Source organism: Paroedura picta, chromosome 13 (assembly GCF_049243985.1).
Source record: "Paroedura picta isolate Pp20150507F chromosome 13, Ppicta_v3.0, whole genome shotgun sequence".
NCBI lineage: Eukaryota > Metazoa > Chordata > Lepidosauria > Squamata > Gekkonidae > Paroedura > Paroedura picta.
Window position 1 is genome coordinate 17571434 of NC_135381.1, and position 24893 is coordinate 17596326.

Sequence of the window (24893 nt, forward strand, 5' to 3'; positions counted from 1 at the left end):
TATTCTGCATAATCGTGCCACTTCTGGGGTTTCATGAAGCCTGAAGAATGTTTCAGGGGTTTCTTAATAGTAGAAAAGTTGAGAAAGCCATTCTAGAGGATGCTTGGAAACTATTTAAAACCATACTAATTGAAGCCCAGAAAGAATGCATTTCTCAGGTTGGGGAAAAAAATAGCTGCATGATTAAACAAACACAACCACCACTATTTTAACAGTCTTCAAATTACACCTCGGAACTCTTCAATCCTTATAGCCTTACAGTCCTGGATCCATCATATACCTTTTCAAAAAATATGCACAAAAATTGTTTGTATAGGTTTCAGGACACTATTGCTTTAAATGTGGAGGGTAGATATTCCAGTCTTGGAATGTTTTTCCAGTAGCCATCATTATCTAAGATGGTGGCTAAGATTATTTCAATTATTATGCATGTGGACATTGAACTATGTTTGCAGTTGTTCAAATACAGGGATTGTAATATAACCAATCAACAACCACATTGGTTATCTGCTGTAACCAATGAAATACTTCATTTATAGACCAATTGGAAGGCTCCTTTTAGAGCCAATCAGGTTGTTTGGTGGGAAGCCTCAAGTGTATACAAGTATGTTGGCTTTGTGTGTTTTCTTGTTCAGTGTTTGGTTGGTGCTGGTGTTAATAAAAAGCTGAATTACAGAAGATGCTGTGTTGTGACTGCTGAACCCGCAAATGTAACATCAATATTTTAAATTTACACAGAGTGCTCATCACCTCTTCAAGGGCAGCCCCAAGTAAAGCATACTGCAACAGTCCAGTCTAGATGCAACCAAGACATGGGTAGTTGTGGACTGAGCCAGGAACACAGGCAAGTGACCCTATCAGCTAAAGCTAGCCAAAAGCACACGAGAGGGTTTTCTGTCTGGTTTTCTAAGGGCACTGCTATGTCAAGTAGCAGACCTAGGTGGTGAACTTATCCCGTTGTTACCAGCCATTCGGTCACAGCTGACTCTTGACTTTCCCATGGCAGAGTGGTCACCATGATCCACCCCAGGCAATGTTCTGGCTGGTGTCCATTCTGATCGTGTCTAACCACCGTGTTCTTGGCTGGCCTGGTTTCCTTTTCCCACTGACCAATCCTAGCATAATTGCTTTCTCTCACTGAGCTGGATCTAAGGTGACCAGATCGTCCCACTTTTGGAGGGACATCTGGGGGTACCTGGCAAATTTTACATATGTTGAAATTAAAAATATATATATATTAAATACTATTTTTGCATTCTATGGGTTCTATGAAACTTTTTGTTGCTCCATATAGACCAATATTTTAATCAAGAACCCCCCCCCCCCCGGTCAATAGTGTCCCGCTTTACCAATGTTAAAATCTGGTCACCTTAGCTGGATCGCGTATGGCCAAAGTCAGTGTTAAGCACACACAGAACATCAAATTCTCTATACCTATTTTTCGTGCAGGAATCAATTCGCACCACAGCCTCCCCCCAGTCCCCCCGGGGCTCATCAGCTCCGACCTGCGCCGCGCTTTACCTGGCGAGCCTCCACTCCCCAACCCCCCCCCCCGGAGTTTCCCCCCTCCCTGGCAGCCATTGTGAAGAGCCGCCTCAGCGGCCCAGCTGCGTCACGTGCCTTCGGACCACGCCCCCCCCGTGACGCTCCCTCCCGGGCCGGCGGAGAATCGAGTGACGCGTGGTGCCCGCTCAAAAAGAGACGCGAGGCCCCGCCCACCCACCCACCCTGCGCCGCGGGGTCCGGCGCGAGGCCCCGCTCTCTCCGCGGCCATGACGTCGCCGTTTGGCCGTTACCGGAACGCGGAGGCGGCTTCGGCCCACCTGCCAACGCCCAGCTACCTCCTGGTAAGCCTGAGGCGGGGGGAAGCCGCGGGCGGGCCGCGGGCCGGGGGGCGGGGGATCCGCTTGGCTCGGCCTGCTTTGAGGTTTGGTCTCGTGCTTTTGGCGACAGGCCGGCTTGAAGGCGGACTGCTTGAACAAGCCCTTCGCGCAGCGATGCCACGATCTGGCCGCCGTCATCGAAGAGTTCCCCGCCAAGGTGAGCGGCGGTTGGGCGGGGGGGGGGGGGGTCGGCCTCCGTGGGGCTGGCGCTCAGGCTCGGGTCGGAAGGCACTTTCAGGCGGGCTCAGCCTCAGGCACACCACTTGCCCCCGAGGAATGGGCGGCCTGCCGCTGCGGGTGCTTTGGATAAGACCCATCCCTGTCCCGTCGCCTGCCCGGTTTCATGCCTAACAGCACGCAGAAATATTGTTTGGTATAATAATGGTCCTCAGATTGGTGCGTAGCCCTCGGATTGCAAAACTAATGGTTTGCTATTAGACTTGCCCAACTTCTCACACACGCACCGCCCCAACGCTGGTTCCTTAGAGCTGCCCCCTCCCAGGCAGCACTTTGATGCTTTGGGGTCCCTTCGTTGGCTAGTGATGTACCTACAGGAAGAAAATAATGGCGGGGACAGTGCTACTTCCCAGGGGCCACTGTATGTTGTTTGGAACTCTTGTTAGTCATCAGAAACTGCGCTGGTTTCTTAATTGATTGTTTCTGCCTTCTTCCTCATTTCCCCCTCTTTTTAAAGGAACTGCATGCTATCTTCCCCTGGTTGGTGGAGAATGTCTTTGGCAGCTTGGATGGTGTCATTCTAGGCTGGAACCTCCGTTGTTTACAAGGAAGGACTAACCCTACTGAGTACAACATTGCTCTCGACTTTCTTGATCCTGGGTGAGTTTCATCATTATAGATATACAGAAGACTTGAATTATTTTCATATGTTCCTTTTTCCCAGTATAATGTTTCTTGTTTTCTCTTTTACTGCTTCCCCCCTACAGTGGCCCAATGATGAAGCTAGTTTACAAGCTTCAAGCTGAAGAATACAGATATGATTTCCCTGTCTCTTATCTTCCGGTAACTATTGAGCAAATAATGGAGGACCACTCAAGTATTGTCCAGCAAGGATTTTAAAAATGTAGTTATAACACTGATCTTTTGTAGTAGATGTATATTTGTTGCAGTCAGTTGGCAGATGAATTTGCTTAAGTAAGGCTACCAACTGATGATCATTAGGCCAGCAAAACAGCCATCTGTTGGCAGAAGGGTTTTTTGCACATGGAGAGCTCTCAGGCATGAAAATATTATTTGGTACATAGCACTCAAATTAAAAAACGAAGGGCTTATTTCCACATGCAAGTTTCAGAGAATCCTGACAGTATGAAGGCATAAATGTGATAGCGTTTTATGCTGGGTAAACCTAACAGAAAGAATGGAATTTGGTTTAGGGAGTGCTTTATAATATAATATATCTTAGTCTGGGTTTTTTAATCTCTCTGTGTGTGATTTTGGAGAGTCTAGGCTGGTTGAATAGCAGATTATTCTGTTGGTCTTGAACTTGTGCATTATCGAGGACTAAAATCCTGTATGGAGAAAGCTTAACCTCTCCCTGTGTTTCCTGGGACAGTTTGGGTGGAAATTAGACCAAGGGTTGTATGTGACATGTTTGTTTGCATAGCTTGTAGTGCAGCTAGTAGCCAAACCTCCAGTGCAATTATGAGGAAGGTACAGTTCATACCCAAGTTGTACTATACAGTGGAAGAAGATAACAGCAATTTTGGCACAGATTCCCCCTGTTTATCTATACCCCCCCAATAATGCCTTATAGATTCTCAACTTTAATTCTTTTACAGATTTCCTGCTATCTAGGGTTTGAACATACATGTTTATACAACTTACTTTTTGTTGTTAAGGTTTTAATAATATATACTTTATATGGATGGTGTTTTCTAACTTGTATTTTCAGGGTCCAGTGAAAGTTTCAATACAAGAGAGGATTTTGCCTGAATGTTCTCTATACCATAACAAAGTTCAGTTTCCTTCATCTGGAGGCCTAGGTTTAAACTTGGTCCTTAGTATCCTTTTGATAGTGTCTAAGCTAGTTTGTTGCTTGTTCCTGTGCTTCCTGACCCATTTGCTTGAGGACTTTGGCTCACCAAAAACATGCTGGTTAGTGAGAGAAGGAACAGAAATACTGTAGGATAAAACAATATAGTAAAACAAAAGGAACAATTAATCATGTGGCTGATTTTATTTTAGGAGCGCAATGAAAAAGGGTTTCCTTTAAACAATGGTGAGAGTTGATGCTGAAAGCTGAGCTGAACAAGGTGCTGGTATATCCCTGTTTCAATTGTATTTCATCAGCAACAAAAGCTAAAAATGAGAAATAGGATAATACAAAATATAAGCTGCTTTTGCTGCTTCCTAAGATATAGTCAGCCACAGGAGTGAGGGAAGGAAGCCAGTTTCTATCAGAAGTGTTTACCAGAACTCATTGCTATGTTATCTGGGCATAGTTTAGAATGCACTGTCAGGCAAGTTGTAATTCCATGGAGATCCCAAGATCCTTTTCGCTTGTACTACTTCATATATCCTATACCTGTGCATTTGGTCTTTTTTGCCAAAATACATGTGTTTAGTTTTCAGTCTGACAGATATAATTTCATTAAGTTTGGGCCAACTTTCCAACCTGTCAGAGTCACTGTAAATTCTCTTTCTGCCTTCTTAATTGTAAGCTGCTCCCTGTAAACCCACCGCCTATCCCACCTTCAGGTTTCACTTTCCTTTCTACTTTGGCTCATGTGATTGTAAGAACTCATAATCTGAGGCAAACCCTGGAAGCTTGCTCCTTGTCTTTTGCCTTTTCCTCCAACAGGGCAGGCAGCTAACAGTTGCTGCAGGTATAGTCTGATATTTCTAAACAAATTAAATATGGTACATATATTATAGTTCATCACCACAGAGTTCTCACTGCTCATTTTCTTAAAGATGCATAAATCTTTCTGTCTCTATTGGTGGAGTGGCTCTTGCCTGCTTTCTTACCTTATTTCTTGCTTGAAGCTTGTCTGAAACTCCTATAATGTTTTTAATGTCTTTTAATTTGAAACAAATTGATTTATTTGGAGCGAAGTAGCTATTAAATAAGAGGAACAGAGTCTAGTGCCATGGTTTCTTTGTCCTGCAGCTGAACTCACACAATTGCTTCATTTGCTTGCCTCCTATCTGTTTTAATTTACATCTGTGGCTGTAGTGCTTTATAATTAGGGCTGCCTTTCCCACAGAACTGAGGGCATAAGGAGCTCTTGAGTTCATCCTCCTGTTCCAGACAATTACAGTTTGAGACAATGAACTCCATTAGTGGTTAGAACTACCCTGAGTTATATTTCAAAGTGGCAACTGTGAGTTTTCCTTCATGGCAACATTGAGTACTTTGCCATGCTGTTGAAGATAGAAATATCAAGCTGTCAAGCCTGAGAAGTGAACAGAATATCCACTTGTATTATTACTGTTGTATGGTATAACCTTGAATGCAGTCCTCCATATTTTCAGTTGCATTTTAACCTTGACCCTGTACCACCAGATCCATTTGAATATTGTATGTTCTACTTCGCAATAAGCCTTATCACACAGAGGGTAAATATTTTACATCTTCTTCCCCCATTCCCCACGTCTTGTTAACACTGGAAATGGAAAGAGAGGGAGCTGCGGTCTTATGGCTCTTACAGATGGCACCATACGTGCTTCCATTTCTGCTCTGATAAATGGTAGTGAAAAGCCACCCAAATATTGTATTAAAACACTTAGAATACTAAGTCCACTCATTTTTGGCGCTATAGTGTGTTACATTTTAGTATTTTGTTTGAAATCTATGTACTACTAATAGGGGTAGTTTTGCCAATGGAAGGGGTGAGTGGGAGGTTTCACCAAGTGAAAGACTGACCTTCATTTTTACCCAAGTCCTCCCATTGCTTGGACAAATACACTACATTGAATCCTCTTTTAGGAAGGAGGGATTTATTGGAATCTAAAGGTTGGCTCACTGGTGAATATGATATCCTAGTCAGCTTACTACTCTTACTTGTTCCACAAGCAAAACCATACAAAACCATATAAGAACCAACTCTTCTTCTTCTTCAAATGTAATTTGATAGTTCATTCCCACTAGTAGGAGAACCCTTCCAAATTCTAGACCTGTTAGGTCTGCTGTATTGAGTTTGTTTATTTTTTTTGGGGGGGGGGAACTCTACTCCTACATTGCAGCGTCTTGATTCAATTGTTATCTCTCTTCTAGAGCTCTTTCAGCATTCTGCTTTACATCAAGTGCATGACTGATTCCCGCAGAACAGCTAGCCTGTCTTTTTCCATCTAGTCTCAGTGCTGCTAGTGAGCACATGTTATTTAATCCTCTGCTTACAAAGACATGTTATTTTACTAACACAGTAGTAGAAAAAGAAGAGTTGGTTCTTATATGCCGCTTTACTCTACCCGAAGGAGTCTCAAAGCGGCTTACAATCGCCTTCCCTTTCTTCTCCCCACAACAGACACCCTGTGAGGTGGGTGAGGCTGAGAGAGCCCTGATATCGCTGCTTGGTCAGAGCAGTTTTCCCAGTGCTGTGGTGAGCCCAAGGTCACCCAGCTGGTTGCATGTGGGGGAGCGCAGATTCAAACCCGGCTCGCCAGATTAGAAGTCCGCACTCCTAACCACTACACCAAGCAAACTACATATCTCAGACTTGAAGATCAACATGTAGCAGTTCATTCAGTGATTCTCTGCAAGAGAACTAGTTTTGGAACGGGGTTGGCATAATTCAGCTCTGACTATTCTGTGTATGTTCTAGAACATCCCCATGACCTGTCATGTAAGCACTTCAAACAGTGCTTACTTTGTTCTGGTGGACAGGTACTTGAAGTGGTTCCTGCCTACAGAAGGAAGTGTCCTTCCATCTCCTTCCTCTGATCCAGGGGGTGTCCCATCACCCGCTCCAAGGTGAGTGTTTATATTGGTGCTACATAGCAGGACAATGATGTTTGCAGTTGACTCCCTTCTGTTTGCCACATGAATCATATAGTAAATGGAGCTGTTCTATAAGATATAGGCTAAGAAATTAAAGGATAAGCAAAATTCTAAGTTGAAATTTGCTAGCTTCTAGGGGTAGTCTAGGACTAGCAGCTGATGAAATTTATAAGTAATAATAATGTACTGTTTTCTGAAAAATTGAAAGGAAACAATTGTATTCAGAATTTGCTAGTGAGGCATTGAAAGAGTTTTCTGCTCTAATATTTGGCAGTTGTTGATGGGTTTTTGTGTCTGTGTTAACTGATTTAAGATGATGGGAATGCTGTTAAGTTATTTCTTTCCTAACTACTATAAATGGGATGGTGGTTATTGAATAGCAAGAGGATGACATGATTGTGGCCCCAAGCTATTTCTCCCAAAACAAGAGAGGAAAGAACACGAGAGAACAAGAGGTATTCTGTTTAAGTGGCCATCCCTTCGTTTTACCATTGGTTGCTTGTTCTAGCATAATTCATGTATTGGCATAAGCACTACAAGTATTGTTTTAAGAAATGCTTCTGTAAGATCCTTTTTGTTATTTCAGTGCTCTTTGTTATTTCAGCAACTTGCAAGCTGCAATCTCACTTATATTGATCTTTCAGAGATAGCTTTATACTTAATTTGTGCCTCTCCTTCAAGATCTCCTTCAATGTCATTCACCTCCTATGGGATGCATCCCACAAGCCTTCTGAAAAGGCATGTTGCTCATCAGCCTTCGGTGAATGCAGACCCTGCTTCTCAAGAGATCTGGAGATCTGAAACCTTGCTTCAGGTGTGTCTGTTATTGTTTTGCTGCATCTTGATACTTGAACCATGAGCTGCCCTAGGATGTTGTGCAGGCTTAGCACAGTGGGAAACAACAATATTTGCAATACTGTGGACATCGGCAACTAGGGAGACTATGTCTTGAAAAGGCCAATATTCATAAATACAAAGCAAAACTTGAATTCATATGCAGATTATTTTGTTGTGAGTGGCTCAATAATAGAAGATCTCCGGCGGCCACCATGGCTGGGGCTCCCCCTTGGCATGGCATTGCGCAGCTGCTGCTAGCAGCACCGCCCAGCGGGCGGCGAGAGGCTAGAGGCACTGGCAGGAAAGCAAGCGGAGCAAGGGCTCAGGCAGCAGCGGTGGTGGCGACATCCCTCGGCAAAAGACAACCTTCCCTGGGACTCAGTAAAATTGTCAAGTGTTGACTGGTCCCTGGTGATAAAAAGGTTGGGGACCACTGCTGTAAAGGGCCTAAATTTTCTTATTTTGTTTACTGTATGTGTATATTAGAAAATGGATAATGTATTTCAATATATAATATTTCTTATTTTCAAATTATCTCTGACTTCATTCTTGGTCTTTATTAGTTCTAGTTCGAAGTCTTTGTAGAATATTTCTATGATTCAGCAAGTAGCTACAAAGTTTAGTCTGATCAAAGAACAGTGATGGTGCCAAAAGCAGTTTGCGACTGCCCAGGTCTGGGTCTTTTCCATAAGTTCAGCCAGCTGATGAAAGTATTTCTCTTCCTAGATCTTTGTTGAAATGTGGCTTCATCATTACTCCCTGGACATGTATCAGAAAATGCAGTCTCCTCACATCAAGGTAATGGGGGTGTGCTTCATATTCTAGGTTTTGTGTTTGCTGGCCCATACTTGAGAGTGGCAGAGAAACCCTGCTTCTAGTTTTATAGGGTTTGAATGAGATGAACAATGGAGAACTAATTTCATTGAATTCTGCACCACGATGGCACTACCTGAAACTCACAAGTGTCTCATAATCCCTGTGGTATTCTAATATCTGGGCCATTTGCCAATAGCACAAGCTGATTTGTTTTAGGGCAGCTGTTTGAAGGAGTTTCCTAAATAGTGGTCTGTTGGTTGGCAACTTTATTTATTAGACTTCTATCCTGCCACTCCCAGAACAGCTTGCATCAGGTAACAATGGTCAGATAAAATCCCCTATAAAACCCGACAAACAAAATCCACAAGATTAATGGCAAATAATAACCCTCACCCCACCCTGGTCCAGCAGCCAGTCTCACATCTATGTAGTTGGTTAAAGCTTTTATGTGTATTCAAGAAACCTTCCATGCATGGGCCTCCCTGTTTCAGGGAGAGAGCTGGTCTGTGTATGTAAATGAGGCCATTTATAGCAATGACTGACCCAGGCCACTCGGTTATATGAAGAAGTTTTCTTTTGTGAGAAACTGGAATTGGGCAAGGAAAATTTTAGGTATTTATTCACTGTGTACCTGAGGGATGAGACAACATTCACAAATCTTAACATCTGATTTTTCCATGAATTGATAAGTGACTGTCAGCTGCTTTGAGACTCCTTCGGGTGGAGAAAAGCAGCATATAAGAACCAACTATTATTATTATTATTACTACTACTACTACTACCAACCCACAGCACTTCCATCTTGCCTAGGGGTCAGCTTAGTCCTCACAGTTTCCAAGGACTGGTTCAGTATTTCCATTGCTTCCCTGAATCGAGATGGAAGCTGAGAGAGAGTTGTATCTTCTGTCTGCTATTCAGAATCTTGAGAGAATTTTGTCCAGAGGTTTCATTCCAGTGTTAAGCATGGAAAATATGGAATTTTGGGGAATCAAGGGACCAGTAACACCATCTGCCCTCCAAAAAAAATTGGAACCACCATCGCATAGGTCCATGTCATCCAGGAAGATTCCATAGAGGCATTCCTCCCAGAAGAACCAGCAAGGAAACAACCCATCAGTAGAAAGTAGTTTCTGTACTCTGGCTAGAATGGAAATTGGAACAGATTATGGCCTCACCATTAGAAACTTCTGTTTAGTCTGGCAGCAGAGTCAATACTCAAGTTCTAAGTCAAAGATCCTTGCCTTATATATGGAAGTCATTAAAGCCTCCTACTTTGGACATTGCTAAACAAGTATATTTTCATGAATTGACACATTTTTTAGCATGACAAATTTGAACACCACAGTTTGACGTATGTTGTTAGGTAGGTTATAATAAATTGGAATTCAGCTTCTGTTTATCTTCAGTGCAGTTTAATATTATGTCCATTACTTGATAGCTCCAGAGGACACTATTAGTGGATTGTTATTGGGCTATTCTTTGTACAGAGATGATCAGATTTGCTTCCTGTTATCTTTGTTAAACATGTCACTTAAATGACTGTTTTGTGTAGTGTGGATGTAGAGAAAGGGCTTTAAAAACCTACTTCTTATCCTGGTGTTCATCTTTTGTTCTTCATAATGTTGCTAATATGTACGTTTATTATGTATGTGCTTAATTTGTAGTGACTGGTTACATAAAACTGACATCCTTTCCCCCCCATTCATTGTGCCTGCCTGCCATCCTATTCTTGTTCCCAGCTATTCTCAGGGGGAGGGGTGAAGGGATTGGCTAGGTGTGTTGAATCTATTGCCTTGTATATTGCTTACATTACACATTTTTCCTCTGTAAGGGATTTTACATCTACATTTGTTTGTACTGTGTTCTCTATGGCTAGAGGTCCAGGAAGGAGTAAAACATTGCTAGATTTGGCTTTACCAAACAATGGGGGGAGGTTCCTTTTGTGTACAGTCTTTGTGGTGCAGCAACAGTAGTATTCCCTGTATCTTTCACCAGTGTTGGGTAACTTGTTCAGCTATGAAGGCCTTTGTTAGTTTGTCAGTTTAGATTAGTTTTTCCATGATGATAAAATTAAACTTGCAAGTTTGCAGATTGTATTGTGCAGTGCTGGGGGAGGGGGAATCAGACTTCACTTAGATTATTCTCTTACAGTGGCACTTGAAGAGGTGTCAGTCTTTTACATTCCCCCCCATTGGTGAGTGGAGAACCTCCTTGCATTTGCTTATGCCTTACCTTTTCTAAAGTCTGAGCCAGCCCAAGTTGTTGCAATGCAATTGGAGATGCACATCCAGGATATCTTGCAGTGGATCTTAGGGAGCATCTCTTATAGAAGGAACAGTCTCAAGTTGTTTTCTCAGTCCATCACTTTCCCAGGCTTTATTAGCTTGTTGTGCCGGTTCCCTGAAAGTTAACCAAATTCTGAAACACTCAAGGCTTTTCAACAAATCTCTTGTTTTAAGAATTTGCATATAGAATGGAAAGAGTTTGATGGGTGCTGCTTTGAGCTCAGAGACTGGGTTTTCTGGTAGTGGAGAAGAAGGTACTTGGCCATAGCTGCTGCTGTTGTGAAACATTGTTGTCATCAGTTGTATTTGTGACTCTTCTGTTTGTTTTGTTTTTTTCTCTCCATCCCTTTCTCTTGGGCTCATTCTCACTGCTGTTTTCCTTTTTCTTTCCGTTTTTCGTTTTCTCCTCTTCCCCCTCTCTTTCCCTCTTGTTGTCTCTCAGTTGGAGGTTCTGCACTATCGGCTCAGTATGTCCAGTATTCACCACAGTAGTCCTGCCCAATCCAGCTACCAGGCCCTCCATACATATCAAGTATTTCCATCTTTTCTTTTCATTTTTTTAACCCCTTGTTTCTTCATACAATCTGCAAAGTGTGGTGTAGGCACAGGTGCGGAAAAGTACAGCCAGTGGGTATAGGTACCAAGATGCCCTGGATAGTTAGTTTTTCGGCCACAGAGTATGGTCAGGTTGTAGCATTTAGCTGCTTTAGGCACTTGAAATTTCCCCATTTTGTTGATAAAGGAGCTCAGGAAACTGGAGATCAAAAGCCAGATCTGGACCTTCAGATATCCCTGAATGTGATGTTTCTCTTGGGGATAGCATTTAAGTTGGCTCTCTCTCCTGTCTCAGTCCAATTGCCACATATATGACTTGCTTAGGGCCACTCACCTCCCATAGATGGATGTATTATGCTCCTCAACCCGGAACCTAGGGCAGGGGTAGAAGAATGCATCATGTAGTTACTAGGCAGCCACTGATACTCTTACTTTTCCCTTGCCCAGCTCAAAACTGCACAAGGCTCTTCAGTACTTGGCTGTGCCTCTGAGCCTCCCGCAGTGCTGAGAATGAGTCGGTGATTCTCTTGTTTCTAGTTGATGGATCAAATAAAATCGAATGTGACTTAAATGTTTTGGTTGGAATTGATGGTAGCATGACTCCTGACTTAGTGCGAGAGATTGCTAATAATAGTCCCAAGAAAAGAGCTTAATGTGATTCCTGCACATTTGCAGATTGTGAAAAAAATGTGCCTGCCCAGTCATTCCTTTTGGGTTTGCTGTATTCCTGCAGCTTTTCCTCCTTGAGTCTTCATCTCATAATGATTTCTTGTGTGCAGTTCATTCATGGCATCTTGACTGTCCTTAAAAACAAAAGAAAACAGCAGCTTTCTGCTTCTCATTGTTTTAGAACCGGTCTTTAAAATATGACGGCATCATTTGCCTTGAGGCACAATGTGGTGTTTGAGACTGTAGCCTCAACCATGGCCCCCTAACAGGATCCTCTGCACCAGTTTATTTATTTAGAAAATGTACATGGTTCCTTTTCAGATAGTTAAAACTGCAGCACAAAATAGGCCAGTGCATAAATAAAAATAGCATAAAATATTGAGCAGGCTGAAATTGATACTAACAAAACATTCTTCAGACTAGAAGCAAATCACAAAACAGCCTTAAAAGAATTGAACCTCTCAAGTTAAAAGCCTAAATAAACAGTTTTGACCAGACATATAGGAAAGCAAGGTAAGGGGCCAGGTGAGCCTCAAGAGGGAGAACATGCCAAAACTGAAATAACACCACTCAAAAAGGTCTGTGTGATGCAAAAGAGAGCCTTTTCTAAAGGGGGCTTTTTTGGTCCCAAGTCGAGAAGATAAATAAACTAGGTTCCTGCATGTCTTAGGGAGGGATTTAGTAAAGCAGAATGTGTGGCTCAAGTAAGTGGGTTATGCAGTATGTTTCAAGAGAGGCCAAGAAGGGCACAAGGCACCCATCTTCCATCCTTTCCAAGGATCTATAACAGCTTCCCTGTATTTACCCTTCACTACCTGCACATTTCCAATCTGCTGTGATAAGCTGTAGGAAACTGCTGTTCTGGTTGTAGGGAGCTAGAAAAACTTCATTGAATTTCACAAGTCCCAGCTGAGGTATCTGGTTAAAACCAGTTGGTCCTTTTCTGTATTTTATTTATTATATATTAATATACTGCCCTCCCCCGGAGGCTCAGGGCGGTTTACATAAAATGTATAAGCAACTGATAGTTGTAACTGATAGTTGTAACAGTGCAAACAGGTCCAGGTTTTAAAATTTAATAAAGCAGTGGTCCCCAACCTGCGGGCTGCGGCCCGGCGCCAGGCCGCAAAGGCCATGGCGCCGGGCCGCGGCTCCCTCTCCCCGCCCCCCCCCCCCGCAGTAAAAAACTTCCCAGGCCACAAGCTTGCGGCCCGGGAAGCTACTTACTGCGGGTGGGCGGGGAGAGGGAATCAGGGCCGGGCTGCGCCCGTGCAGGCCGTGTCCGCGCGGCCCGATCCGCGGGCGCGGCCCGATCCGCGGGCGTGGCCCGCGCGGGCGCGGTCCGATGCCCTGCCGGTCCCCAGCCTAATGAAGGTTGGGGACCACTGTAATAAAGCATTTCGTTTCCCAGTGCCATTCTAAACGTTTATATCTTCATCAGTTTTAAAAAGACTCCCTGCTTATAAGCACTAGTATGCCTGAAAGCTGCTGTACTATGGCAGTTATTGTTTAGCCTAAGTTACATTCTTCTACATTCGTAGATCTTCCACTTGCAAGGACTGTTTACAAATGTCTTGTGTATCCAGCTCCTCTTTCATAATTCCACCTTGTTTTAGCCCCCCCCCCGGACATAAAATGATTTTAATTTTGGACCCCCCCCCCAAATTTGACTTGACAATAAAGTATCCAAAATAAGAATTTTTGCAGGTTTTTCATAAATGCATACCTGCAGAAGACAGAATTTGGAAACGTTGCATGGAACTTGTTGCAGCATTTATTTTGGTCTCTCTGCCTTGGCTGATGGCTACCTATCTGGGTTTGTTACTTGAAACAATGGAAATCAGAGCAAACTCCTAATACAGGCTGATATGATTTTCATTGCTCTGAAAACTGTAGACCAAGCCCACAGAATCCATCAGGTTGAAGCCTATTGGTCCTGGATGCTTATACCTGATAGGATTGCTTCACAAAGATTGTGTTCCACTTACCCATTCTGCGGTCCTCTTGATCACTGGATCCTTTGGTCTTACCTGGCCACTGTGACCTGAATAAGAAAATGTAGTGGCCATTTCTTTTGCTAGTCTTCAATAGCCACTTGCCAAAGCTCAGTTAGAATGAGTTCTTCCTCTCCTTATCACAGCTATAAGGAAGCTGTTCTATATCTTTGTGTGCTCGGGATGAAAATGAACACATTCTGCTTTGGGCTGACAGCAACCACTCGGGAATTAACCTGAAGAGTCTCTTTGCTTAAGCCTCTGCCCCTGTAGCTATCTCTGTACTGGTCTCCCTTAATGACAGGGAGATGACTTCTTTCATTCTCCTCCTCGTGCTTTCAATCCAGGAGTTGTTTAAACCCACTGAGGAGCACGTGTTGGTGATCCGGTTGCTTGTGAAGCACCTACATGCTTTCAGCAACAGCCTGAAGCCAGAGCCAGTTTCTCTTTCAGCTCATTCGCACACTGCCAGCCCTCTGGCAGAGTTCAAGAGGTAAGGTTGTTTCTTACTTAGAACAGAAATGATTGTATGTGCAGTGTGTGTGAGTTGAAATCCCAACAGGCAAGAAAAGTTTGAGTGAATGCTAGATAAAGCTTGGTGAATTTTTATTTGCTCGAAAGCCCCTGGGTCTTTATTGAACACACTGGGCAGTATCCTGCATTTTGGAGTTCAGAAGGCGCATTTCCCTTGTTTCTTTCCATTGCTGCAGCTCTTTCCAATATCAGTCATTGGGACACAGGATCCATGTAAAGGAATAGCTATGAGGATCAACAGGTGGAAGTGAGGAGGGACAAGAGGGTGAGATTATCCCCTCCTTTCAGTGAATCTCTGCTTGTTGAAGAGGAAGGAGGAGTGATTTCAACTCCTTGACCTTTCCTCATTTCAGCTTCCCAACCAGTGTGGCTGTTCCTGTGCCTGGATCCTGTAAGCCCAGGAGTTCTTGTTCTTAGGAGTCAGAAATCCAGGAAAAGACACCTTCTGAACACAGAGTGGTAAGATATTGCCCACTGTGAATGTTATAATTCACCATGTTTGTGTATTACTAGGGACAATCCCTTATTGCCAGAGTAGTGTTAGCCTCTTGTATTACAGATTTTCTGTTTGCACATTCTGCACACAGTGGCTGGTGCAGTTGCCTGATGCACTGACTCTGAAAAGTAGCCATGCATCATCATCAGAGGATTAGGAAGTTTTCCCAAGTTTCTGCAGCATACTCTCAATGAAGTTTGGTTCCTGATTACAAGATACTTACCGGACACTGAAAGTGCTTACCTTGACCAGGGCCTGTTGTTGAAATATTAGAGGCCTCCAATAGTTTTGTGACGTTCTAGACCACAGAATTGACTATAGGTCCATAGTTTCCTAAACATATCTTTTTATGTAAAGGCACCAACTGGCTATAGCAATTATTGTATATTTTACATACACTGGTTTTATTTGATGCATTCGCTGGCAGGGGCTCCTGGGAATTGTAGTCTACGGACATCTGGAGGGCTGCAGTTTGACTACCCCTGCTCTTTGGGGAGAAATTGTGTATCAGTTAATCTTATGTGCAGGAGAAACACATTCTCTCCTGCATGCTTAACTGAAAAAGTATACTAGTTTTTTATTGTTCTCATTAAAAAGGTAGATCTTTTTCTTCCCCTGGCAATTATTTATATTATATATGGGGCTTGTGTGTTGGTTTTCTTTACAGGATTGTGATTCCTCGATTTGTTCAACAGAAGCTCTACGTCTTTCTGCAACACTGCTTTGGCCACTGGCCTCTGGATGCCTCTTTTAGAGCTGTATGTACTCAGCTTGATGTTGTGTTGGTTATTCATAATATTGAACCTAAAAGATAACTATGGCTGAAGATTTCTAGCTTGGAAATTATTTTCCAGACAGTGTGGAAATATGGTTTTGTAGGGGCAATTTGAACTACAGAATATGCCCTCTGATGAAAGGTTGATCATCCCTGAAAAATCATAGGAATACTACTTTCTAAAGAGTGCAGTCAAATTGCTATACCTCATGAAGCAGAGAAGAAAAGCAAAGTGTCTCCCTCCCACCCAAAAAAATATATCCACAGGTCTGCAACAGAAGATTTTCTGTTTGCTGGCAGGGGCTCATGGGAATTGTAGTCCATGAACATCTGGAGGACCACAGGTTGACTACCCCTAGTTTAGAGCACTGAAGGCTGGTTGGGGCCTAGACGGGTTGCCTTGCATTTTGAAAGGGGCCATCTGGTGTATGGCAGATGCTAGTGAGGGAAGAGGGGAGAACTTGGGTTCAGTAATTTAAAAAAAATTAAATAAGAGTTTCAGCAACTAGAAAACTACTCCCATGTGTTTTAGGGGAAAGATCAGCAACTGGAGACATATTGAACCAAATCTAGCCTCTTAAGGTATAATGCTTGTCCCCTTCTCCAGTAACTAACTCCAAGGGGAGCAGTGTGCAAAAGAGAGTAGCTTCTGTAGCAACAGGGTTCTGGGTAGCAGAAGCCAGTACATTTGCACAGCACTTTATAAAGTGACTCTTCAGGAAATAAAATTCCTATGTTGTCCAAGATTAAGGAAGTGTAAAACTGAGTAGAAATATTTAACTGTTCCCTTTATTCAGGTTCTGGAGATGTGGTTAAGCTATTTACAGCCTTGGAGATATGCCCCTGAGAAACCAATTCTGAGTGCAGAATCCCAGCCTCGCAGTGTGTCAGAGAAATGGTATGGCATCTTTAAAAAAATTATATGTTACTGAGGAGGAGAGGAGTGATTTTTCTTTCTGAATGTGTGATATGGTCATTGTCTCCCTGAGCATCTAGTGAAGGATAGGGGTATAAACGTAAAAATACATAAAATATAAATAAATGGTTCTCTTCTTCCATTTACAAGGGCACCCTTCATTCAGGAGAATCTGCTGATGTATACCAAGCTCTTTGTTGGCTTCTTGAATCGAGCTCTTCGCACAGATTTGGTCAGTCCAAAGAATGCCCTCATGGTGTTCAGAGTAGCCAAGGTCTTTGCTCAGCCTAACCTTGCTGAAATGATCCAGAAAGGTAAAAGATGTCAGAAATTCCTTCCTCCTTGTGATCTATTTTGCATGTATGCTTTCATCATCATTATGGCATTGCTTTCACATTGGCAGCAGAGAAAGCAGAGAAGCCTCCTGCAGGCCTGAGGGAAATTCAGAAATCTAGTTAGTTTTGTTATTGGTCTAAATTCCTTTCTTGCTGTATCTGAAGGTCCCATAGTGAGACAGCCACTTCCCCAAGACACTCTAGTGACATCAATAGTTAAGCAGGAATTTTAACCATGGGCTCTCATCTCTAAACCCAATGCTGTATTCATTGCATTAAGTTGGCTAAGTCTTTGCCTTTTGTTTGCAGCTGCAAAACCCAGTAAGTAGCCTGAAAAGCCCTTTCTTTTAGATTATGGATCTGAATCCCTTTGTTTGCAACAGTCAGAGCCTTCCACAACATGAGGATAACCATATCGCTGTTTCACTTTTTGCATTACAGGAGAGCAACTCTTTCTGGAAACAGACCTTGTTGTTCCTCCACGTCAACACCGTCTCTTTGTAAGCCCTTCTTTTGGAGGGAGCTTTCTGTCATCCCGAACTCCAACCATCACAGATGTTTCATTTAAAGTGAAGAGTCATGTTTATAGTCTGGAAGGGCAGGACTTTCAATACAAACAGATGTTTGGACCAGAAGTACGGAATCTGGTAAGCAGCTACCTATTTGTCATAAAATTGTAGAGCTGAATAGAAATATAGAAGTGTCCCTTAGCACAACAGCGAATGTAAAATTAAATGTAATGCTTAACTTGGGAGTCATGGCATCATAATCCCAAAAGGAATCCTGCCTCTGGGGTTTTTTCCATACAGGGACAGGCTTGTGTAGTTTCCTTGTTTCTGTTGCAGAGAAAATGTGACTTCCGCATGTAGGTCCCCCAATTCCAGGCAACTGCATCTCCAGGGCTTTTTCAGTTTTTTTTAATTATTGTTATTTTATATATATATATTGGTATACCATTACAGCAATCTGTGTATCAGGTTTCTTGAATTCCCAGCTTTCATTTTTTTTGTATAAGTCTGTTTGTATCCCCTTTCACTGTATAGCTATGCCTTTCCTCTTCTATGGCAGCAGCGAAAGAAGTTACAGACATACTTAATATGAAGACCGGATAGATTGCAATAATGATACTGAATTTCTAGTTTAAAAACAAAAAGGCCTATAGAATGATGGGGACAGAAAATGGTTGCTGTGAGAGAGCAATTGGAGGGGGGGGAGAGGAAATCCACACAGCAGCTATCCAGGCTTTGCTGCAATCTCTCCTAAAGCATTGCAGCAAATAGGGTTTGGGAAACTGTATGAAAAGCTGGAGAAGCCTGGGTGGTGTGCAAGTGCAACAGTGGCAGTGCCCCCCCCCCAACCAAGCTGCTTGCCCTGCTGGGACCCCTGTGAAAGGGTTGTTCGACTCCCAAAGGGGTCCCAACCTCCAGGTTGAGAACCACTGTTTTAGACAAAATTTTGGACTCAAATTTTGTTTTGCTACTTCAGACCAATACGGCTACCCACTTGAGCCTAAATTCGTCTCTGCTGTGTTTTTTCAGGTATTACGTTTAGCCCAACTAATTGGTCAGGCTCAGCAGACGGCCAAATCCATATCGGACCACTCCATTGAGGCCACAGCTAGCCAGTCCTTCTTTTCTTGGCTCCGGTTTGGCCCATCTGATTTGAATGGCTCCTATACGGGCAATGACTTGGATGAAATTGGACAAGACAGCATCAAGAAAACAGATGAATACTTGGAAAAGGCCCTGGAGTACTTATGCCAGATATTTCGGGTACAATTATGGCTATTTGGGTTGAAATATGGAATCCATAAAATACATGGATACAAGCTGAAGACAGCTTTAAACACATTGGATTTTTCCATTCCATAACTATTGCAAACTAACTGGAAACAACTTTAGAAAAGGTGGCTGCTCATTTAGAGAAATCTTCCTCTTAAAAATGAACTGTTTTTTAAGTAGATGTGCTTTGAACCTTGATTCATCTGCATCTGAAACCACTGTGGCCCTCCTAAAATGGCTGAAAGTTTGCAGCTTCCAAAAAAAAGAAAAGAACTGAGAGAAGTTTCAAGCTGATAAGGAAAAAAAGGTAAAGGGTTGTGCTTGCAAGCACAAACCTGACCTTTGTCCCTGTCTGCAGAACTTTCTTTTGGAGCCTATTAGTGTCTATCAAATGAGTCTCTTGTGGCGCAGGGTAGGCAGCGGATGTGCTGTATGAAGCTCTGACCATGAGGCTGAGAGTTCAATCCCAGCAGCCAGCTCAAGCTTGACTCAGCCTTCCATCCTTCCGAGGTCGGTAAAATGAGTACCCAGCTTGCTGGGGGATAAAACAGTAATGACTAGGGAAGGGAATGGCGAACCACCCTGTATTGAGTCTGCCAAGAAAACGCTAGAGGGCGTCACCCCAAGGGTCAGACATGACTCTGTGCTTGCACAGGGGATACCTTTACCTTTAGCGTCTATCAGAGTTTCAAGAAATACTTGATAGGAAGGAGTATGGTGATGACCATAAGCTGGAAACTGGTTAATTTCTTATTTCTTATAAGGTGACATTTAATCCTTGTGCCTCTTTGTAGTAATGGCATAGAATTCTTGTTTCAATTTTGCCAGTTGAATGAAGCTCAGCTGAGCCAACTGCTGCTGAATTGGGGAGCAGCTCAAGATGAGAATGGAAAGAAGCAGCTTCCAGACTGTATTGAGAGTGAAGATGGATTAATTCTGACACCACTTGGCAGGTATCAGGTAAGCAGGTGGCACACCAGCTAACCTTGCAGCTAACAGCTTATTTTTCAACAGCCTTGTGAGTGGAGTAATGTGGCCAGAGCCAAAACATTTTGCTCCCTTTCTTTGAAGAAGCTTGTGGATTAGGGAGTTGCTATGTGGGGATTTTTGGGAACATTTTTCTTCTATAACAGAATTGGTTTAAAACTTGTAAGACTATATTGGGGGGGGGAAATTTAATCTATTGAAATTGATAATCAACTCTAATTTAGTCTGATACAGTAACAGGGTCAAAGACTCCTGTGACACCTTAAGGGTTAATGAACCCATTGTGGCCTATGCTTTTGTAGCACTAATATTAAAGAGCTTTTAAGAACTGCCTCATCCAAAAGTATTCAAGGCTGCGTCTTACTCATCTCCTAGATCATCAATGGACTGCGGAGGTTTCCAGTGGAATATCAAGGAGATCCTGAGCTCCAGCCCATCAGAAGTTACGAAAATACCACTCTTGTGCGACTTCTGTTTCAACTGTCCTCCACAATCAACAGACAAGTAAGTGCTGTGGAAAGCCTCCCATCTTCATTTTTCTCAGCTCGCTGTTTCTCCTTAACATACGTAATAAAAAATGTCCACATTGTGGGTTGTTTCTGCACGGTTTAGCTAACTTGTGGTGTTTTAAGTATGTGTGCTTTACCCTCAGAAGTGACCATTGGCCTGTAAAGGCCAATAATTTCTCCTTTCACTGTTTTTGGCTCTCCATAGTATTAGAGTTCTTTCATGCTACCTACTACTAACAAACAGGAGCATAGATGGCTTTAAAAGTTAGATTCATGCAGGAGAGGTCCATAAATGGCTACTAGCCAAGGGACTCTTCATAGGTTATTGCTGCAGACTTCTGAATACCTGTGCTAAGAGGCAGCATCAAGGCCTTGGCATCTGTGACCTGATTGATCCTACGTGGCAACTGGTAGGCTGCTGTGTGTAATAATAGGCTGGATTGGATGAATCAGTGGTCTGATCCAGCAGGGATCTATCGATGTACTTATGTACCTGATCCTGTAATTAAAGATACTGGGGTTGAATTGTGGAACCTTCTACATAAACAGCAGATGCTCCAAGAAAATTCTGTACCAAAGGAATTTTGATGGTGATTCTTGGACAGCTTTGGCCACTATTGATGGAGTAAAGTTCTCTCCATTTTTTTTTAAATATATGCACCATGTCCCCCAAATTCAAAAGTTTAAAAGGGGTCAGAAAATAATGAAATGAACAATTAATGAGTACTTGATATCAGAATATCCAGTACCTGCAAACAAGTCAGCTTCAGTAGCTAAAAAATCATTTAAAAATAATTGTGTGCCAAATTCTTACTGCTGGGCACATAAGAAATTCTACTAGGGTACTCTCATCATGCACTTTCGTTTTTGGCTTAGAGCAGTGAGTTTAAAACTGGTCTTCTAGACTTAAATTGATTTGTCCATGAATGCCTGGTCAAATTCTGTATACACAATCAGCTTTCGTTACCATATTTTCACCTTCATACAGAAAACATTCAATGACAAAATTCAGGTCTGAACCCTCATCTTAAGGCAACACTGAGTGCATTCTACTTCAAAATATTGCTTATAGGCAAACGGTGTCATAGTCATCATCATTATTTATTAATTAATGGGTTATTTGTTTATTTATTTATTATTAATTAATGGGTGCAATTTGCATCTTCCAGTAATCGGTGCAGTTTATTTCCCACCTCCTTGGAAACTGCAAATGCAGAAGGTTATGGTAAAACATCATTGCATACAAGTAATCATACATTTGTTACAAGCTAGTTAGAATTGGCTCATTTATTTGCTTTTCATATGTAACATTAAAACAATTCTTCATTATGGAGTGATCCATTAGTAATACTGTTTCACTTGGACAAAGTCAAATCCTTGCTTCTAACTTACATTTGCCTTGGATAAATCACTGCCTTGGAGCATCACTTCCCAAATTAAATATGTTCAAGTTTACCTCAGAGTTGATGTAAGAATTGTAAAAAGCTTTTTTCCCCCCTACTAAACATGTAATGTTAATTGTTTCTATTAGTAATATCCCTGAACTTTATTTGTGTCTCTAGTTTGCAGGCTCAATGGAGACTCTCTGTGCTAAGGAAGGCTTTCTTGGCAGCTTTTGCCGCTATCATCTTTGCAACCCCTGCCTAGAAGAGAGGGCCAGGCACAGCCCCCTGAGCAAGCAGAACCTAGGACAGATTCGACAGCCAAGAATCAGCCTAAGGTTTCTGGCGAGTTACAGGACTCTCCTTTCCTTGCTTCTGATATACTTCATTGCCTCATGGTTCTGCATTGGTCCGGTGACATGTAGCTTTCTACTTTTTATTGGATACGTTTTTTATGCAGTACTGATGACTTTCTTCACTGAAAGGAGGAAGCCACATCAATCATGATGTTTTACAACATTGATTTCCTGCCTGCACCCAGTGACTAAACCAAGAAGGGTGAACTCTGTGGACAAATAGCTTTGGCAACTTATAAAATATATTTTTAATCAAGTAAAACACTTGAAATCAGAAGGCTGTACCTTCATGACTGACAAAGCTGTACAATTTGTTGTTTTGATAAACTTTTAAATAAAAAAATACAGGCCATCATGTATGTTTAGCATTAGAGTGGTGGGTTGGGGAAAGTGTTTTAACTCTATCTGTAAACTACAACTAGTTGGCCAAACCAATGAGATAAGTTGTTTCAAGCAGGCTAAATGGTAGCTCTCAGTCCCTGATGATCAAGAGGTACTTTGGTACAATTCTCAGTAACTTAAATGGTTTACAAAGGAAAAATTCTCAATGGAGTTGGCCTCTTCATTGCAAGCATATTCTTATGTTAAAAATTCCACTGCACAGAATTAAATGTAACATTGTGCAGTATTCTGGTCTGATAACTTGCCTGAACAAATCAGCTGTTGTCTGCAATTTTTGGGGACTGCTATTTATGTAACTGCCAGCTATATATTGGAATGTGGGTTGAAAAAGGATTTGTGCAGAATTTGGAATCTTATCGTTGTGAATATCTGCATGACTCCAGTGTATTGAAAATTAGTGGAGGAGATAGCTTGTAGAAAAGGTAGCAAGCCATGTATTGTAAAGAAGGCAGGTTCAAGACAGACACAAAAAATCAGCGCTTCAATTGTGCTGAATACAATGCTCTGCTTCACTATAGCAAGTGATGATAAGAGAAAACTGTTCATCTTGTGGTTTCTGTGCAGTCCCACATGGGCTCTGCAGAATCGCAGGCTTGCCACGGAGAAATAACTAGCTAGCTTAAGCTTTAAAAGGCTCCAAAGGGTGCTCACCCCTCCCATCTAGAGGGAGCTTTCCCCACTCAGAAATCACATGATATGGGAGGAGCTAGCACTCTCCCGTCAGACCTTTCTTTGCTGCTGCAGGAGAAGGACGCTAGCCAGCTAGCTCTCTACAGTTTACCTCAGGTTACTTTCTTGGATAATGAATTCTAGAATGGTACTTTTTAAAAGTGTACTCAGTGTGGGTCCAAGGTGGCCCAGGTTGACAATCATACTTCATGTCTTCTATGTCTGGGAGAAGGGTGTTCTAATTGCCCTTCCTGTAAGAAGTTGACTCCCAAGACGAGGGATAACAGGGCACGAAGGCTGAAAACCCTGTGGGAAAAGTCTCTCGTGGCTGTGGACCCCCTCTGGCCCATCTATGTCAACAGGCTTTTCAGGCAGAGACCAGGCAAACAGCTTAAGAGGGCCACTTCAGAACCACCTAAGAAGAAAAAGTGGGCTATGGCACCAGCTAGAGACCATCCTTTCCCCCCTTCTGCGGCTGCTAAGGGGGTAGTAGAAGGAGTTTGACCACTTTCTGTTGATCCGTCAACGTTGACAGTGCCCCAACTGGCCAACGAGGCCTTATCAGCACCAATAGAGCGCGGTTTGCCAATGGGTTTGCTGGCAAGACTACTGATGACTAGCAATTGATGACAAGGCTCTTCATCCTTGTGCATAGGTTTGCTGTCGAAGTTGCGTCTTCAGCACTCGCTGTTGACGTCAGATGACAATATTCCGCCAAGACAGAAACGTTGGTGTCTTTCTTCATCAGAGTCATTGACTGACTCCTGGGCGCCTATGGTGGTGCTGTTGTTGTGGCACAGATGGGGTAAAGACTGCCTGACATCTATGAAATGCCAGAAGTTCTCCACTGCAAAGAAGCATCACCATCGACATTCTGTGGAGTCAAGGCCACCATTCTCGTTGAAATTTAATGACTCTGATGCCGATCGATGTCAAGATGACCAAGACAACAGACGGGACTGTGGACTTGGACTCATATAATGACTGAATGTATAAAGACAATGACAATAATGTTTTACTCTCCCCATCTGATATTGTGAAGGAGTCCACAGGTGGTTCACCAACTGATGAGAACAAACCTTATTCTCATCAATGGTTTAGGGTGGCAAATGCTCTCAAGCTTCAATATAGGGTTAATACAGAAAAACCAGAGGACCCTCTGTTAGAATTTCTGTATTTTCCAGATATTGGTCCTTTTGATAAGGGGGGTTACTGAGATTTTGGAGCATCTGCTTTTCCTTCTAAGAAAATAGACCACCTATACAGAGTGCAAGATGAGGGATGTAATTTTTTGTTTAAACATCCTAAACGCACACCAGTCTTCTTAGCTATTCTCTATGGTAAGGGAAAACCAAAACAACACTATGTTCCACTAGACAGGGATGGGAGAAGGGTTGATGCCTTTGGCTGTAAGCTTTACAAGTCCATGGATTTGGGCATTAGAGTAACGAATTTAAAAACAATTATGTGTAGGTATCAGGCAACATTTTGGGAGAAATTGGCAGCTATATTATTGGCCTTACCTGAGGATCAGAGGCCTTTTGCACAGGCCCTCTCCACAGAAGGGAAGGACTTGGCACACCAACAAGTGGACACTTCAATACATATTGTTGCAGTGGCAGGATCATGACCACTGCTATAATTATGAGGCAATATTCTTGGTTGAAATCCTCCACCTTTCCTCAAGATATTAATTCCAGTTTGAAGGGTCTACCTTTTGAGGGAGGGGAACTCTTTAGAAAACAAACAGATGAG

The 24893-nt window shown here is 42.6% G+C and overlaps 1 protein-coding gene across 2 annotated transcripts; it reads left to right on the forward strand.

Moving 5' to 3' along the window:
• Positions 1–1685: 1685 nt before the first annotated feature.
• SMPD4 (sphingomyelin phosphodiesterase 4) lies at positions 1686–22422 on the forward strand. Of its 2 annotated transcripts, XM_077307271.1 has the most exons (19): positions 1686–1847; positions 1954–2040; positions 2578–2720; positions 2828–2903; positions 3793–3901; positions 5407–5459; positions 6665–6813; positions 7522–7654; positions 8404–8475; positions 11221–11310; positions 14344–14489; positions 15694–15784; positions 16599–16699; positions 16868–17031; positions 17494–17699; positions 18591–18824; positions 19662–19793; positions 20196–20324; positions 21892–22422. In XM_077307271.1, exons 1-19 carry the CDS (start codon positions 1773–1775, stop codon positions 22216–22218), a joined length of 2517 nt encoding a protein of 838 aa, XP_077163386.1. In that variant the 5' UTR covers positions 1686–1772; the 3' UTR covers positions 22219–22422. The 2 variants fall into 2 exon arrangements, with proteins under 2 accessions (XP_077163386.1, XP_077163387.1); XM_077307272.1 differs by lacking the exon at positions 11221–11310.
• The last annotated feature ends 2471 nt before the right edge of the window (positions 22423–24893 follow it).